The 16,193-nt window shown below is 44.0% G+C and overlaps 1 protein-coding gene across 2 annotated transcripts; it reads left to right on the top strand.

Annotated features, from left to right (window-relative positions):
* Positions 1–1,768: 1,768 nt before the first annotated feature.
* zdhhc1 (zinc finger DHHC-type containing 1) lies at positions 1,769–14,856 on the top strand. 2 transcript variants are annotated; one of them, XM_020656480.3, is made up of 11 exons: positions 1,769–2,434; positions 3,882–4,101; positions 5,760–5,935; positions 8,951–9,052; positions 9,751–9,875; positions 10,026–10,181; positions 10,318–10,439; positions 11,121–11,209; positions 12,396–12,510; positions 13,554–13,629; positions 14,135–14,856. In XM_020656480.3, exons 2-11 carry the CDS (start codon positions 3,883–3,885, stop codon positions 14,638–14,640), a joined length of 1,686 nt encoding a protein of 561 aa, XP_020512136.1. In that variant the 5' UTR covers positions 1,769–2,434; position 3,882; the 3' UTR covers positions 14,641–14,856. The 2 variants fall into 2 exon arrangements, with proteins under 2 accessions (XP_020512136.1, XP_020512135.1); XM_020656479.3 differs by having other exon boundaries at positions 1,770–2,434; positions 14,132–14,856.
* Positions 14,857–16,193: the final 1,337 nt, after the last annotated feature.

Below are 16,193 nucleotides of genomic sequence, written 5' to 3'. Positions count from 1 at the left end.
GCAAGGTAAAATTATTATTATGGATGGGTCAAAACTTCCTACAATTAAACAGTTAAAAAACCGAGGCCTTCCTCGTCGGCACACCTCACCAAGTTCAGTTATCTCCCATAACTATTATCCTTCTCTGGCCAAGACATCCATCTCTCACCACATGTCACCAAGCTATAGGTGTAAAAATGGACCCTCATCTTACCTTTGAATCAAACATAAAACACATCTCACCCCCCAAGACGCTGAGAAACTCGTCCACGCCTTTGTCTCCTCCAGGCTCAACTACTGCAAAGCACTTCTCATCGGGATCCCTGGCAAGAGCGTACAGAATCTCCAGTACAGCGCGGCCAGGATCCTGATGAGAGTGCGGAAACAGAGCACATCACACCCATCCTGCATTCACTACACATGGCTTCCCGTCTCACTCAGGATCTCATATAGAATCTGATTACTCGGCAGGCAGCCGATTGGGGCCCCAGGCCAGTATAGGGGGCCCCCCAGGTCGAACAGAGTTTAAACCAAAGCAGTGGCTCAAAATGTGCAAAGTTTTTAATGACAGTAGGAAACCCCCCTAAGGTGGCCCGATCTCACAGGACTCACTCCTGTTGCACTGTCAAGCGCTGCATGCATTATTGCTGTGAAAACCAAAGTTTGTGAATGAAAGTCATCAGGGGAAAATGAAGGATTTTACTGTCCTCTGTAGCTATGTTTTGAAAAGAATGCTAATGTATGAAATCTGTTGAAGAAAAGTTCACATTTCGCTTTTGTTTTTATTGTTGTCAGATCATTTATGACATAATAGTGATGCACCCTGGTTGGCGGGGCCCCCTGTGAAGGCCCCAACAGACTACCCATCAATGCATACACAGCAATGCCCCTCCATATCTTAAAGACCTGCTCAGCCCACAAACCCCCGCCTGGCCGATCTGCCGCCACCAACTGCCTCCAAACCCCCAGGACTAAGATCTGCTCTATGGGGGACAGAGCCTTCTCTTCTGCTGCCCCACGTCTATGGAGGGCTCTTCCTGATAATCTGAGGGCCCCACAGACAGTGGACTCCTTTAAAAATGACCTGAAAAAGAGACTTTCCTTAAAAAACATTCCCTAAAACCACTTTTAGATCTCAGCGTGATTTTACCTATTTTTTTTTTTTTAAAGATTTATTTTGGGCTTTTCGTGCCTTTAATTCAGAGGGAGGACAGTGGATAGAGTCGGAAACCAGAGAGAGAGAGAGCGGGGAATGACATGCGGAAAGGGGCCACGGGTGGAGGCGGGCCCGGGCCTACCGCTCGAGACGAGGGTCTCAATACATGGGACGCACGCCCTAACCATTGCGCCACCAGCGCGCCCCGATTTTACCTATCTGACTATTGTTTTCATGGTTTTATTCTAATTGTAGCACTTTGAGATTTTCGTTCAAATGTAAAGTGCATTGTAAATAAAATATATTATTATTATTAGTAGTATTATTGACAGTGAACAAAAATTAAAACGACCAATAGTCTGCATAAATATAAATTAAGAAAACGATAAAACAGTAAATACATATAATTACCTATTATAAATATGTATTCGTTATGAATAATTAATTGTGGATGTGAACTGAACTGTTATGTTTACATATCAACGCAGCTGCTGCCCCCTGCTGGTCGCTACGCGTTCACACAGCGGTCTGTTTCTAACCGCTGCTCTCAGATCAGTTGGCATTTTGAGCAAGGTGTGGGCGGGGCAAGCTCCATTGACCAATGACAGCTGACCTGGAGCGTAACCAAGGAGACGGCGTACTGCTTGGAGACGGTGGGAGGACAGCAGCAACCAGGCTAACGGGCTAAATGGCTAACTGGCTCGTTAGCGCACCGTTGAATCATCATAGGCTGTTCAATTCGTAAAACGATGTTTTTATTTTAAACGTTTTGAGTCACGACATTACGTCTGACTCCATCTGTCACCGCGGCGTTGTCTTAGACGTAAGTGAACTTGCATGGCAGCAGTCGTGTCCCCGCTAACGAGGCTAGCTCTTCTCGGTGTGGGGATGTCGAGCTGGTCGTGATTAGCTAACGAGTGAAACTAACGCGCTTATCTAAATATTATCCCAACACACTGACTACCAAACAAGGGGATGTAGCCACCTAGCACGGATAGTGTGGGATAGCCGGGATGGATGTGAGTTAACAGCTGGACTGGGACGGTCTGGCCCGGGTTAGTGGTTCTCTAGAGCGGATCTGAGTGTCGAGTCGAGCCGAGCCGATCCGAGCCGAGCCGAGCCGAGCCCTTCAAGTAACAGCAGCAGCAGCAGCAGCAACATCAGCCTGGTCCCCCCGCGCCGGAGTACGGCAGGCAGAGCTCCACACCGCCGGTCAGGCCCGGTCTCCCGGGTGAGATGAGATGCAGCGGATCGGAGGGCCGATCAGCATCCCGAGTCCCGGTAACACCTGCTAACCAGGTGAGCCGATTCTCATACATTGTGTTTGTTTCAGGGTACAGAAACATCCTATGCTGTAGCCCCCTTACTTAATTACTCTTTTGTTTAGGAAATATGCATAATAAACACATTTATATATTCAAACATTACGATTTATTACTCTCAGTTTGAATCTGGTTTTCTCTTAATCTCTCACTTCTCTGGGTTAAAAAGGAAACACTGAATCCATTTATGTGCAATGAAAATAGGAGGTATTTGTGTTTATTCTGTACATCTATGATGTGATTTCATCTTTTCCAAAGATTTGATCTTTTCCTTTGTTTATTTTATTACTCTTCATCCTTTTATCACGCACTCCTTCTTCTGCACTCCTGCTCTAACCTTCATTTATTGTCCTTTATTTACCTGTACTAATGTATCTTTTTCCACATCTGTTTTGACCTATATTTTGTTTAATTTATTTCCCGTGATGTCATCCTCTTTTAATCGTCATCCTCATTTTTTTCTGCTTTTATTCACTGCTTCATTTGTGTTGCTTTGACTTTACTGCCTTTTCAGACCTGCTGTTTCCACTTGAATTCTTCATTTGCATTTATTCTTGTTGATCTTTTGCTTTGACATTTTGTAATTGCTTTTCGTTTGTAATTTTGTAGACACTCTCTGTTGAGCTCCTGCCTTTGCTTTGTGTGTCAAAGCACTTTGTTAACATCCGTTTTCAAAGGTGACGTATAAATGAAGACATTATTATTGTCATCATCACATAGCTTATGGAACATTTAATGAAATTGTCAAAATACAGAGAGGTGGACTTAACCTTATTTTTCTATTCTACTAATTTGATAATTGTTGAATTGATGAATTTTTATTCCAGCGCAGATTCCCATTCAAATGTCTAGAGTCAGGTTTTCAGATGGCCCGATTGAGTTTCTCTCTGTTTTGTGTATTTTAGACCCGTAAGAAAAAGTCATCTCATACCCTCTGTGAATGGGACAGACATGTGTTGTGAAACAGAGAAAAAGGCACATGATCTGAAGTTGCAGCTGATTAACACGATATTTGCAGAATAACGCCTCAAGATTTGTGTGTGTGTGTGTGTGTGTGTGTGTGTGTGTGTGTGTGTGTGTGTGTGTGTGTGTGTGTGTGTGTGTGTGTGTGTGTGTGTGTGTGTGTGTGTGTGTGTGTGTGTGTGTGTGTGTGTGTGTGTGTGTGTGTGTGTGTGTGTGTGTGTGTGTGTGTGTGTGTGTGTGTGTGCTTATAACCCTCCTCAGCCTGTTGCTGGGTTACATCATTGTTTGTTGTGCCATAATATAAACAGATCTTGTGCCCCCTCTGACCTGAGTGCTTGCTGGTCATACTCTCTGTTGGTTAAATGCTCACAAAGCAGCTCTTTATGCAGCCTCTCCCTGCAGCTAATTTGCTGGTAATGAGATGAAGACCAATTAAACTTTGATGTTGAATCTGTGCGCAGGATGGATGTGTGCAGTAAGAACCCAAACCGCACGGCGCCGGTTGGTGAGGATGACCCACATCAGGCCGATGTGCCTCTCTGCTCTCGGACAAACGGTTGGAGCTGGCCGCCACATCCTTTCCAGCTGCTGGCCTGGCTGCTCTACAGCTATTTTGCCGTCACAGGCTTCGGCGTGTTTGTCCCCCTGCTGCCTTCACACTGGATCCCTGCGGGCTACATTGTATCCTTACAGTGAATGCACTCAGTCACTTTGTCAGGAAACATTTGAGAGACAAAAAAGGCTAAACATTTTGAGAAAAAGGTCAAAACATCACAATATTTTAAGACTCTTATCAACCTCAATGTGTCAAATGAGTAACCATGATGACCTGAAGTTTCACCAGTCGGCTTTGGACTGACAGGAAAGACCAAAACATTCATATTTATTCCAATTAATCAAATATAAGCCAATAGCAAGTTGCCGCTGTAAGGAATACCTTCGCAAATCACAACTTTTATTTCTCAATGAAACCTTTTTTCTTTTACAGCAAAATTATATAATTTTTTCATCAATGCAAATTTTTCCTCCAAATATGACGACTTTAAAGGAAGAATGTGCAACCTTTAGATCCAGTAGATGTCACCTTTGAGCACCATCATGAAACCAAAACAAACTTCTGTTTGGCCACACCTCTGCTATTATGAATCCTCCGCTCTCCTCCAGAAACACACCTCCAACCCCCCTACACTCGAGTTCACATGAAGGAGTTATGAATTACATGTAAACACGGCTCTGACAACAACACAGCCAGTGGGACTCAAGCTTCTCACTCATTATAGACAGTCAAGACTCAGAGAGACATTTACACAGGATAGACTGGATTTCTGATATATTTATGTGTAAATTATCACACATTCTTCCCTTAAAGTTTTTAGGGTTGCCTCCTTAAAATCCTTAATTCTAATCTTAAACTGATTCAAATTTGTCGTTCAAATCTCAGCTTTTTTTAAATTAAACTTTGTAAACAGTGCCATAAAGGAGCCCCAACATGGCAGGATGTAGATTAGACTCATACCTCAGTTTCAGCCTTGAGACAAAGCCCCCCCCCCCCCCCCCCCCCTTCTCTCCAAAACAAACAGACCAGGTGATTAAAAAGGTAAAAACTCCCTTTAGAGACATTAGATGTTAAAGTCGGTGCCTCCCTGATGCTCTTCAGTGGGAATTCAGCTGCTTGTGAATGTCACCTCTGTGGGTAATTAAGATCCTTCAAAGAGTCTAATGATGAAGTTAGAAGTAATGACAAAAGGACTTGGAAAAAGTTGTCAGATTGAAATGTTTCAGTGCCAGTCTAACAGACAGTCTGTGCTTCAGGAGAACTCTGCTCAACACAAGTCTGAAGCTGAGACTTGAGACTCAGGCAGACTGGTTTGATTAGTTAGCCTTAGCCCTTAGCCTTCATACTCAACATCTGAATTATGTCAGAATAACCTGACAGAACTCTGAGTCTGGACCTACCCTAAAAGGTTCCCTTGGGAGGTTGAGACCTCTGTGGAGTGAGTCCCAGTTTCATTAGTCATGCTTGAGGTTGTGATAAAATTAAACTGTCACCAGGTGTATCAGGATGATGTGACACACTTAGATGTGTCTGTTTACCAGAATGTGTTTGTAAGAAGTCTGTGAGCTGGTATACAAACAAGGATGGAATTAAAATATTTAAAAACATTTATAAATAATGAATGAGGAGGCCAGACGTAGAGCCTGATATTTAGATAGCTGAAGCCAAAGCTGATATTACAGTTCAAAACATCAGTATCAAAAAAACACGTTTTTGATAAACGTGTGATCTTGTTGGTGATTCAATGATGATCTACGTTATGTGAGTCCTGACCTGTGATCAGTGTACGGGCATCATGTTCGTCTCTCACCTGTGTGTCCACATCATGGCCGTGTCCATCGACCCAGCCGACTACAACGTCAGAACAAAGAGCGACAAAGGTCCGGTGCCCGTGTTCGACCGCTCGAAGCACGCTCACGTCATCGAGAACTGCCACTGCTACCTCTGCCAGGTGGACGTGTGAGTATCAAACTTAGTTTTTCTTTCATTCTACAAATCTGCTGCATCACATCAGAGACGTTTGCTCTAAATTCAGTCTGACAGATCGAGGTTAAAAAATAAATAAAAATCCTCAGATCCCCTCAGAGCTGACTGAGTACGGTGTTTTGTTTCTATGCCTGTGAGCCGTGCACATGCTCAATTACTCACGCAGAATAATCTGATTTGGAGACATGCACGAACCAACCGGGCAGAGGATATTAATAATGAAGTATTCCATAAAAATTTAGTTTATTATATTTGTTATTTCACCATGAAGCAACAGTCATGTTACATGAGCGTAAAGAGCTGATGAAGTTTATCTTTCTATGTAAAATTATGATGGGTATTTCATATATGTTGTGACTCTGGCATCCTAACATTTAAGTGTCTAAATCAGCCTAATCTGAAAGTCAAATCATGACTTTTCAATGTACGCTGTCCAAAGAGTTCCCCCGAGTCATTTGTGTTTATCCTCTGGAGAACATCAATATCTGCTGAAAATCTCAGGACTGTTTGAGATCCTGCAGTCTGGATGAAAGTGTTGTTTCATGTCGAGCTAACATGGTTAAGAAGTGAAGAGGTATTTTACCTGAGCAGGTGTTAACAGTGGATGTCATGAGTGTCTCTACAGGCTGCAGCTCGTCACCGTGGAGACAGTATCATGATCATCATTAGTAACAGGCTAATCCCCATCTCCAGTCCCCGGGCGTTCTCACCTCATCTCCATTAGGATGGTTGTTTTGTCAATGGAAAAAAAACAATCTGATCAGAACTAAAAGGTTTTTCCAACAGTTTTTAAAAGCAGAGCATACGTCAGATATACCCACCAGCCTCTGATTCATAATTTGGATTTGTGGGGGGTGTTTTTGTGTGTCTTTCAGTGATTCTACATCCTGGTGAAAACATCCAAAGACATGTCGACAAACTGTTGGTAGATTTTCTGCAGATGCTTCCTCTCTGACAGTCACATCCAAAAACAAACACATCAATATGCTGTAATGACCATGGAAACTGAACAGAGTTTGTCAAACAGGGGACTCCCTCTGCCCCCCAAAAAAGTATTCTCTGAATCAGTTGTAAGGTGTACACTACATGCCAGCATTAAATTGGTATGACACCACAGAAAAACATCGGCTACTGACATCGGATCATTCCACATTATTTGTCGATGTGAGGATGTCTGTCAACAGGACTGATAGCGACAGATATCGATGTTAAACCGATGCATCTGTGTGTCCCTAAAAAATTGACAATGAAGCCGAGAACGCTTCAGGGCATGGGTACCTTGAGATGGAAAAGTCACTAGATATCATAAAACTGTCTTGTTTAGAGAAGGTTATTTTATGAGGCAATCTGAGTCTCCAGCTGCTCACTGTTTCGGTAAGTGAATTAGATTTAAAGCATCTCAATAGAGCCAAATGAATGAAAGATGCATCTGGCTATCCTAGCCATAGTTATCTGATGCACTAAGTGTAATAACCTCTTGCTTCTCTCCAGCCTAACCATCTTGTCAAAATATAGTCACTTCCAAGATGCCAAACCTGAGCCTTCACCATGGTAGTCAAGAATGGATGGGTGATGTGATGGTGTTGTTATTTGCAGCACTGAGGCTTACCATCTTGGGCACGCGAACATGTTAACTTATGCAGACAAAAATATTTGAGTTTTTTCCTGTTCTTAACGTGCTGCAGACACAGTGTGTGAATGCAACTTAAAAAGTAAAGGAAGTTCATTATTTAGAAGGGGGACCAGGATTGTCTCACACTTCAAAAGACAAAACACTAACATCAAAAACACTTCATCTCTGGTGACTGTAACTCATTCAAATCTATAAACACAGAAGTGAAACACACAGATGAAAGTTTAAGTTTGATTGACTTTATAGAGATTTTACTTCTATATTCTACAGATAGTATCACCCCTGTGCTACAGAGAAGGGGGGGGGTGCATCTTTTATTGTTAACTGCCATTAAAAGTGTTCTTCTGTGCACTCCTGCTTCTCAGTGGTCTTAATGTTTAATGCAGCACAGTTCTTCATCGTGCTGTAAATAATGAAAGTGCTCACTGGGGGCCAGGAGGTCTGATGTGCACTAAAAGCTTCAGAAAAACCAGGTCAGTGTGCCTGTTTCTCCCAGGAGGTTCAGGAGAACTGGGTCACAGAGAGGAGCTGTTACACACCAGACTGACACTCGTGAACCTGTCGCCTGCTCTCCACCTGAGTCCTGTTCCTCTGTGCTGTGGAGGAGTTCATTAAAAGATAGAAACAAAAGCTCCTCACTCTGAATGAGTTTTAAAGAAATCAGGAGTCAGATTCTCAAAACATCTTCAGGCTAGAAGAAACACCTGACAGTCTAAGTCGAGGGGCAACTCCTGAAAATCATGCTCTGGTCTCCAAGTGGTTCACAGAGTGTTAGAAGTTTGTAAGTATCAGGTCTGAATGTGTTATAATAACTATATTGGACCCTGTTTGAGCTTCACACGTCTCAGTTTTATAAAAAAGTTACATTTTCAATTAATTAACGTCAATAAAAGTCACAAGTTTTAAGTTTGATCATGCCTATAAACCCCTCTATTTCAGCCCTGCTCAGAACAGGCTGTGTCTGTACCTTTAAATATGTAAATGAGCGGTGTCTGACCACGCCCCCTCTCTGGAAGGGCTCGGGTGTGCTCGGGCTTTCTCGCTCCATGTCTTATTGTTTACGGTGAGAAGTCAGACTCAGAGGGCAGAACAAACACCTATCTGTGGGAGTGTCACCCACCTGGGGGAGGGGTTACTGCCCTTTGTGATGTCATGAAGGGAAAATCTCTGAACGGCCTGTTTGAGCACACATTTTCTGAAAAGTAGAGCAGGCAAAAGACGGAGAGGATGGACTTTTCTCATCATTGGGTGGTTTGTAGACGGGCTAGGGTCACATATTAGTGTTAGAGAAACATGGGGAAGTGTATTTTGCATAATATGTCCCCCTTATGTTTGTGTTTCCTGTGTTATTTCAGGGGTCCTAAGTCAAAGCACTGCAGTGCCTGTAATAAGTGTGTTGCCAACTTTGACCATCACTGTCGGTGGCTCAACAACTGTGTGGGGAGCAGAAACTACAAGTGAGTCGGCATATCATCTTCTACTGTTCTGACGTCGTCATGCTGAATCTGGGAGACTTGTGTAGAAGACATAGTAACAACAATTAGTGTGTAACTGCCTCTCATTTCTGTGGATCTCTTAAATTTAACCCCCAAGTTGATGTGATTTTTGGGTGCTAAAATTATCGCTCTGGGTCTTCAATTGACTCTCATTGTAAGTTACACATATGCATTTGCTCGTCTTCAATACAAGAGATATGAGCTTGAGAGGTTGGAGAAAATGCGCTCAAGAACACATTACACATCACCACCCTAAAGTAGGCACCAGAGGAACACATCCCATGAACTGAGACATAAAGAGCGAGTCATGCAGTGTCACTGGATCAGAGCATTGATTGTTTATTAAGATGCATCAGAGCAGCAGATCAGACTAGCATAAGTCAGCATATTTTTTTTATCTTAACAGAGTTTAGGAAACATATGCCTGTAAGTACGAATGCATATGGCTTTGTTTGTTGAGTATGTTAAGTAAATAGTTGCGATGCTAATTCTGTTAGCCAGCAGATGTTATTTTCCAGTATGTACTAGCATCAAGCTAATGAACTATACATCCTGGTCCTCCAGCTGCCACTGGTTGTGTGTATATTCAATAGTTTGATGTGTGTACTCAGTAGTTTGTGTGTGTGTGTGTACTCAGTAGCTGTGTGTGTGTCCTGCAGGTTGTTCCTCCATAGTGTGATCTCAGCTCTGTTGGGGGTTGTGCTGGTTCTGATTGTTGCCTCCTACGTCTTAATTGAGTTCTTTGTGGACCCATCCAAACTCCGAACCGACAAACACTTTCTTGGTAAGATGTGATCTCTAGTCTAAGACAGACTTTATAACAGTGAAGGATCGCAGTGCAAAGTTGAGATTCTGAAGGCAGATTTGAATATAAATACAGAACAAAACACGGTGTGGTCTGTATAACTGTTGATGTATGTGTGTCTCCCTGCAGTGAGGAATGAGACAGGTGTGTGGTACGTGTTCCTGCCGGTGGCTCCGATCAGGTCAACGGCAGGAGCCATTCCCGGGCTGGCTGCTGTCACCATCACTCTGGGTCTGCTGTCGTTTATGCTGCTCTCTCACCTGCTCTGCTTCCACATCTACCTGAGTAAGAGACAGCAAGCATACATGTGTGTCTGTCTGTCCCCACTGATAGTAACAGAAAGAGGCACCAGTAGATGGCAGCAGAGAGGCTGAAGGTAAAACCACTAATTGTGTGTGTGTGTGTGTTTGTGTGCGTGCAGTGTGGAACAGACTCAGCACCTATGAGTTCATTGTGCGTCAGCGTCACCGTCAGGACGGCAGAGACTCGAGGAAACCCAGAGCAGTGAAGGAGACAGCAGCTCCGACGGTAAACGTCATCAAGGTAACTGAGGCTCCACTGGCGGCCTTGTTGGCTCTTATTTAATGGGGTAGTGTTTGTTCTTTTCCCTGGCTGAAGATGTTCGAGTTTGAAGTTTGTAATTCATGTGTGAAGAGCAGCTCTTCTCCAGTACATCACTCTGCTGCCAGGGTGTGTGCAGACTAATCATCTGAGCCATACATCTCCATAGAAACATCCTCATATCATATTTATGTTGTATGTGTAAGTCAATCTACTTTCCTACCAACCAGCAGCTCTGACGTACATTAAAAGATATGTTTCACACTTGATCAGGCGGTCCCTGCACGCCATCATGGGATGACTTTGCCCCTGAGGTCCCCCCCTTTCTCTGCAAAACTCTCCATTAGTGAACCTCCCCAATCTGATTCAGTGCCACCCATTTAATAAAAAAAAGGCTTTTAACATTATTCTGCTGCAAATACATTAGTTTACCTTCACACATCATAGATGTCCAATAGGAGGCAGATCATTCTGTCTTTTCTCTACGTTCAGACAACAATTTAAAAACAATAAACATATCAAATCAGCTCATTTTAATGGTGGAGCTCTCACTGTGTGTGATGTCAATGGAAGAAATTAAAGATGAGCTCTAAAACAGTACATACACATGTTGAATCTATATAGCTGTGTTTTGAGTGTGTGTGTCCCTCCTCCCCTCCTCAGGATGTGAACTACTCAGGGACTCTGGGTTACACCAACCCACAGCTGGACATGAGGGAACCTACCACTGTGGCTGTGCGGGGGGAGTCAGAGTAAGTCTCAAAGTCGCTCCTGTTCTGGTCGCGATGGCCTGATTCTGTTAAACACACCCCTAGAACTGAACGTAATCCAGTCCTCCGGATCACTCTCTGTGGTGGTCCAGGTTCAGCCCACGACCTGCTGTGATTGGCTGAGGCTGACCCACCGGCTCCCGTCATGTCTCAGTAAACAGCCGGCAACAGTCATTTCATAACACAATGAGGCTGGAGCGCAGTCGCCATGGACACCGTTTTCTTTGCAGAAAACAAAGTGTGCAAAATGAAATTCTTTGGCCCTGACTTCTAGGAGGCAAACAAAGTGTGTATTGTGTGTGTGTGTGTGTTTGAAGTGTGGGTGGAGGGAGCTGTGTGTATTAGTCCAACAGAAGGGCTTCATAAATAACTTCACTAACCGTGGCTGTTTGCCCTGAAGCTGGACTCCTGCGAGTGACGGAGGAAACTTTATTTTTACTGCAGCTCTCACAGCCGCTAGGACGACAGGAGAATGGGGGGAGGCCAGTGTGGACAACACAAAGAAGTTCACAGCTTCTGAGTGTCATTTGTAAAGGGCCTGTGTAAACATTAAACATGCATCTCTTTTTTTTTAAGATTTATTTTTGGGCTTTTTGTGCCTTTAATGGAGAGATAGGACAGTGGATGGAGCTGGAAATCAGGGAGTGAGAGTGGGGAATGACATGCAGTGAAAGAGTCACAGATGAGATTCAATCCTGGGCCGCCCGCTTGGAGGACTTCAGCCTCCATACATGGGGCGGGCACACTAACCACTGCACCACCAGCACTACAACATGCATCTTTCTATTTGATACATTTCACCAGGGTTAGTTTTAAGCACGTTTTAATCTGCAGTCCCTTTGTAAGGCCCGATTCAAACATCACATGGTTATCAAACAGCACGGAATAGAGTCGAAGACAACATAAGTCACATGACACGGAGGGACAGAATTTTTTTGTCATGTTAAAAGAAGCGACATAAAACTTCCATTGTTGGTCTATTTGTAGAGCTGTGTTTGCTGCTCATTTAGTTTATGTTTTATAATTGTATGAACTTGTAAAAGAATCTGAGCCAATCAGACGGCCTCATTCAGGGGTGGCTCTGTGTTCCTTAAGCTGTACAGGTGTGTTAACCTCAGTGTGTGTGTGTGTGTGTGTGTGTGTCTGTCTGTGTCTGTGTGTGTTTCAGATTCCTGGCTAACGGCAGAGTGAGGACCGTGTCCAGTCCTGTCATGGAGGAAGAATCTCTGCCCAACGTGTCAACAGAGCTGAAAGCAGCAGCACACACACACCGACGCACGCAGGTAAACAAAACACACATACACGCACACACACACACACATACACTCTCACAGTGTGGATTAGAGTTCAGTGGTTGATGGAGTCAAACATCAATGAGCTTATTCCTGTAAACTGCTGAAGAAATGAGGACATGAGGAGATGAGCTCATTAAAATCTTCAGACAGGATTTTCTAACAGTTGAGTCATCTCAAAGTTCATACAGCGACCCTCACCTTAACTGAGTTAGAGCCCACAGAAAACTTGAGCTTAAAGATCTTATCCGGGTCTTTTCTCAACAAAAGACCCGGCAAAGCATGAAATCTGACCATTATGTTGTGACTAAATCATCATCAAAATATTATTATGGTTTATACCCCTGTAGTATAAAGGTAGTAGTATAGAGGTAGTAACAGTTGCACTACAGGGGTGAGACGGGATTGGCCGAGCCATCAGTGGAGAACAGCTCTGTGTGTGTGTGTGTGTGTGTGTGTGTGTGTGTGTGTGTGTGTGTGTGTGTGTGTGTGTGTGTGTGTGTGTGTGTGTGTGTGTGTGTGTGTGTGTGTGTGTGTGTGTGTGTGTGTGTGTGTGTGTGTGTGTGTGTGTGTGTGTGTGTGTGTGTGTGTGTGTGTGTGTGTGTTTGGAGCTCCCGCTGTGTAATCACAAGCCGTTCTCTTTGCATGTCCATCTGTATGTAATCAACTTCCATTATCTGTAACGCAATGGGGAATTCACAGACTGGGACACCTGGTAGCTGTGGTCCATGAAGAGAAACTGATCCCACCTAACAGGTCATCAAACATCACTGCTCAGCCTCAGGTTTCGAACAGAGACAGTTCCTGAAAAAGGAGGGGGAAAACGAAATGTCAAAAATTGGTTTCCCAGTATGTTTGGAAAAACACATATGCATGTGGTTAACCCAATTAACTGATCGTCTTCTGGTTATGCAAGGCAAACAAAATGCCCTGTTTTTGTTTCTTGAGTCCAGCAGAAATTCAACAAATCTTCTGTGTGATGGAACAAAGTTTGAACAGTTTTTAATCGTGTTTATTTTTTTTTGTTTTCACAGAAAAAGAAGAAGAAAGTTCGTAAAGTTCCTGCAGAGGTGACCAGAGAGCGCTGCCCGAGTACAGCCCCGCCCCCTGGTATAAACACACACACACACACACACACACACACACACACACACAATGTTGACCCTCATTGGCATAATGTCTACACATATTTCTTCTTCGAACATGCACTAAAACGACACAGCTGTTTCAGTAGCTCTTGTTTGCAGCAGTTTGTAGTGAACACTCGGTGAGATACTGTATTCCTCAATCAGCCACGAGTACAACAACACAGGAAACAAGTCTGAAGAAGATTACTCAATCACAATCTCAGTCACGTGAAACCACCATCATGGTGTTTTTTTTTTTGTTTTTTTTCTTAAGACAAAAAGACATTTCATTGAGGCCTCCTCTAAAGGTTGCAAAACACACCAGTTTCTACACGACTTTCTAGTTTTCTAATTCATTTAGTTTGGATTAGACTTTGACTCTCAAACTTAACCTTTAACAATCCATCTTAACCGTCAGAACTTGAAATGTTATCAACAAAGACGAGAATATTCTCCTCACTGTGTTTTGGTGTTTTGTCCTCCAGCAGAGCCCAGCAGCATGTCTGCTGTGTCCCTGGGTCAGCGACTTCCCTTCCCAGCGTTCCCTCTGAGGGCCACCTTGCCCCCCCTTGCCCTACCTGTGGGCCCCGTGCAGGCGGCCGCCCCTCCAGCTGAGTACCACTCGGACTCTGCAGAGTCTCTGGAGGAGATCCCGGTGGCCTTGGCCAAACTGGGCTCCTCGTCTTCTGCTGCTGCAGCCTCCGGAGGAGACGCCTCCACGTCTTTGCATAGAGCTGTCCCCTCCTTCCCGCTGCCCTCCCCCCAACCCAGGACTAAGAGGAAGACCACTTCCTCCCGCACAAATAAGAACATCGCAGAGCTGAGGTTTGAGATGGCCTCCACCCAGCCTCCGATGGTGTTTGTTAGCCGAGCTAGCGGAGACGTCTCTGGGCCTCGTGAGGAGGCCTTTAATCTCAGCAGGAAGCAGACCGGCTCCAGACCTGGGTCCAGGCCGGCTTCTCGGACCTCGCTGGCCTCCTGGATGGAGGTTTAACCTGAGCAGAGTCTGAACTGAAACTGTTCTCACTCTTTATCTTTTTACTATCACTGGCGCTCTGCAGCCTTGCACAACAATCTGTGTGTTTTTGTTTTGTATGTTTTGTATCTCTGATTATGTGATTATTTATTGATTACTAAGAAATCGCTTTTATGTTGAATGCCAAAGTTGAAACTTATTTGTGCACAATCTTTATAAATGAAGGAAAACTTTCATCTGAGTTTTGTTTGTGTGTGTGTGTGTGTGTGTGTGTGTGTGTGTGTGTGTGTGTGTGTGTGTGTGTGTGTGTGTGTGTGTGTGTGTGTGTGTGTGTGTGTGTGTGTGTGTGTGTGTGTGTGTGTGTGTGTGTGTGTGTGTGTGTGTGTGTGTGTGTGTGTGTGTGTGTGTGTGTGTGTGTGTGTGTGTGTGTGTGTGTGTGTGTGTGTGTGATGCCGTCCCACCCAGAGGTCCTCCATCTCTCTAAACTGTTTTCACTGTTTCCCAGTCAACGGCTCCTCTGCTGTGTACGCATGTCTCCATGGTAACCCAGCTCTAGAGGGACAAGATGATATCACATCCTGTCCAGCTTCTGTTCCACAGCTGCACATTACTGCTCCAGCTAATGCTAACGCTAACGCTAGCAACCAGCCAGTTACACACGTCGTGTTTAGAGTGATGTGATGTGCAGGCTGACATCTGTAGAACTACAGAAGGACACATACTGACTACAAAAACATCTGGCTTCACTAAGTTTACAGTCACTTTTATAATGTACCACTCCTTCTAACACATGTTTATTCAAATTCATGATTTTAAAATCTCTATAGAAGTCCTTTCACTGTTTTTCTGACATTATGGTAGGGATTGAACTTTTCATCCAATCACAGGCCTCCGTTCGCTCTGCTTTGTTTGTGTGATGCTCCTTTAAACTCCAGCGTTGAAGGAGTAGCACGACATCTCTCTCTGAGTTGGAAGCACAGAACGACACCACTCTCCGGTCTGTCCAAGCTAGCCTGGTTCATGGCCAGTAAATAGTCCGGGACGATCCCTAAAAGAGCGTCAAATCGATTTTTCTTCGGTGGATTTGTTGAACTTTTGAGGAAGCCAAGTTGGCTGTCTCGGGTGTCAGCTGTCCACATGTTCGGAAGTGAATACAACTTTCACAGCTTCAAAATAGCCTCTATCAGAGATATCAGAGTGGTCCTAGACTTCACTTATAAAGGATCATATCTGGTTATATTGATGCTTCTATTTGAGCTGAAAAAAACAAACGAGATTGCAGCAGAAAGATCGACAGTTATATATAATTATTTTAAAAAACCTGGAAGACTTTTTAACCTCTTCTGCAGGGCAGTTGTCAGACAGTGATACATCCTGACTTCTAAAAATAAGCAGGGTGAGAGATTTCTTTCTTTTAAGTCACTCCTCACTGTCACATGCACAGGACAAAGATCAGTGACGATAATAGAGGTGCTGCTCGGTCCACAGGGGGCGCTAAAATCCACACAAACCGAAAGCACTTCACCGAAGATTTGCATTTTAAAGGGTTAGCAGGACAAGTAAGTACACAA

This window comes from Labrus bergylta, chromosome 3 (genome assembly GCF_963930695.1).
Source record: "Labrus bergylta chromosome 3, fLabBer1.1, whole genome shotgun sequence".
Lineage (NCBI taxonomy): Eukaryota > Metazoa > Chordata > Actinopteri > Labriformes > Labridae > Labrus > Labrus bergylta.
This window is presented reverse-complemented; position numbering and strand designations above follow the sequence as displayed.